Genomic DNA, 2498 nt, shown 5'->3' with positions numbered 1-2498 from the left:
AGATGAATCGCAATGGGAGTCTCGCGGCAATATCCCGTTCCATCGCACCACTCACTCCTTTGGACGCCGATTGTAACGTATCTTGCCAATGTTTATGCCATCGCGCGACCTTCCAGATGTTTACATTACTGTATGGACTTCTCGGAATACTCCACATCGAACGCATTGGGCAACCCATTTTATCTCCAGCTTGTAATACTCATACCTATCGAAAGCGGTGCACTAGTTCAACGAGGATATCGTATTATCTCCCATCACTAAAGAAGTGTTTCACGATTAATCTGAGAATAAGGCAAAACGAGTCATTTAGCTTTACCCTCTCTATACCACGGGTTCGCCCTCCCGACGACGATCTTTTCCTCAGCATCCGCAATGGGGAATGTGATTACATCAAAACCATACTTGATGAAGGTCGAGCTTCCGTAGGCGATATTCTAGCCCCATACGGATTGTCGCCGTTATATCTTGCGGTTCTCTATGGTCAAATGCAGGTATAGCAACTGTTGTTATCTGCTGGCGCAAACCGAGTCCCAATTACATTTTACCAGTCTGCTGGAACAGATCTGTGGGATTTTTGGGAGCGTTTCCATCCGTGGGACTACTCCATGTCTGCCTACCAGATCATACTGGACCATAGGTACCAAATGTCCGCCATACCCCAGGCGAAGATATTGTCTGAGATTACGACAAATCCAAACCTCGAGAACCAATCATTTACCAGGTTGCATAAGTGCATCCTTGGGCTGACTTCAGAGACAGTAGAAGTTCTATTGCGTGGAACTTCGTCTTCGGAGATTGACGAGACTGATTTGCAAGGCCGGAGTGCTTTACATTTAGCAGCATATAAGCTGAATTCAAACGTAATCGACGTTCTCATTGCGCATGGAGCTAAATTAGACATAAGAGACCATACTGGGAAAACTCCACTTCATGTCGCGGCCGCCCTTGGGTCAACCCGTTGCACAAGTTCGTTAATAAATGGCGGTTCTAAGCTTGAATCGACAGACCAATTTGGGAGTACACCTCTCCATCATGTCTGTATGCAAGGGCATTATCAAACAGTAGAGTTCCTACTTGACGCTGGTGCCAATATTGAAGCTATAAATTCCGTTCTCGAGACACCTCTCAGGTACGCAGTTTCTGGTGATCATATCGAAGTAGTAACGCTTCTGCATCAGCGCGGGGCCGCATTTAATGCTTTAGATAAATGGGGTAGCACCGTTCTCCATATCGCGGCACGGTTCAATTCTCATCGAGTTCTTCGCTTTCTTTTAGGGATCAAGATGAGAGTTGACCAGCGATATGATAGCGGCAAGACGATTCTACATATACTGGCGGAAAGCGGAGATGTGCAGACAATGGGAATATTTCTAGACATTCAATTACGAAGAGTAGATGTGGCCGCTCTAGATAGGGAGGGTTGGACAGCAGAGGACTACTTAAAGCGTCGGAGGGACCTGAATGAGGTAAGAGACCTATTTCGGACTTTGCTCTCTCGTACAAAGTCCTTAAGAGCACAAGAAATCCTTTGCTACCAGGAAGAATTAGATGATATACATAATGAAAACGAGGAATTTTTTGACGCGATGGAAAGGTAACCTAGATAGCAATCTGAATTGATCGCTTCCTTACTTCCTATTATCTAACCTTACAACAGTAATCTCATTGGACTGGAGCCGACTACTCAATCCAATGGATCCTAACTAGACTGCTGACCAATTTCGGTAACCGCTATCCCTATCTAGGTATGGTCCATTGGATTTGGACTGGAGCATTGGAGTGGATTTAAACTCAAATCCAGTCCAGTCCAGTCCAATGAGATCACTGCCTTACAACCCCTAGCTCTCGGCCTTTACTCGACCCTCGCCCTTATCTCGTATAAACTATTACTCTCAATTCTACTATAATAATCTTCTAATTTATAGTAAAATTATCTCGATATAACAATAACCTTTTAAAAGCTACTCTTTCCGTTCCTTAGTATTGGGAGCTAGAAGCGAACGTGGCTAACTATTAGGTGTTCTATGACTTCAAGGAGACAATGCTTAACCGCTAATATTAGGAATAGTAGTAATTAAACACAAACTCAGGCTAGTTAACCGTCGGCGTATACTAACAGGACGGGACAGAATAGGAAGGGTGTTACGGACCTTATATTAGTAGTAGCCGTGCTACTAAGAAGAGACATAAATAGGTTGGTTAAAACAGTACAGAAGGCGCTGGAACCGATCGAACTATGGGATAAGGGGTAGCTAAGTTATATGGCTAGTTATATTATAAGTTTAGAATGTAGGAATATAGGGACGTAAGAACGTAGGGCGTATTAATATACTAACGTACTAATAAGCGTCTTGATCGGCTTATGCACGGACCCACCTTGTGCACACCAAAATCAAAAAATCGAAAATATTTAAAATATTGTAACTTTACGACCATAGATCCAATTGACGCCGCTCTTGCAGCTTTAAGCTTGTAATTAAAGCCTAATTATACCCAGA

General features: G+C 43.5%; 1 protein-coding gene across 1 annotated transcript; it reads left to right on the top strand.

The window, feature by feature from the left end:
- Positions 1–716: 716 nt before the first annotated feature.
- On the top strand, positions 717–1376 carry K441DRAFT_470428 (ankyrin; the record flags this gene model as incomplete). The annotated part of the gene is made up of 1 exon (XM_067641857.1): positions 717–1376. A coding segment is annotated over one exon (660 nt), but the record flags the coding sequence as incomplete, so codon positions are not given.
- Positions 1377–2498: the final 1122 nt, after the last annotated feature.

This window comes from Cenococcum geophilum (assembly GCF_001692895.1).
Source record: "Cenococcum geophilum 1.58 unplaced genomic scaffold K441scaffold_26, whole genome shotgun sequence".
Classification (NCBI taxonomy): domain Eukaryota; kingdom Fungi; phylum Ascomycota; class Dothideomycetes; order Gloniales; family Gloniaceae; genus Cenococcum; species Cenococcum geophilum.
Note: the sequence above shows the minus strand (reverse complement) of the source record. Positions and strands in the feature narration are given on the sequence as shown.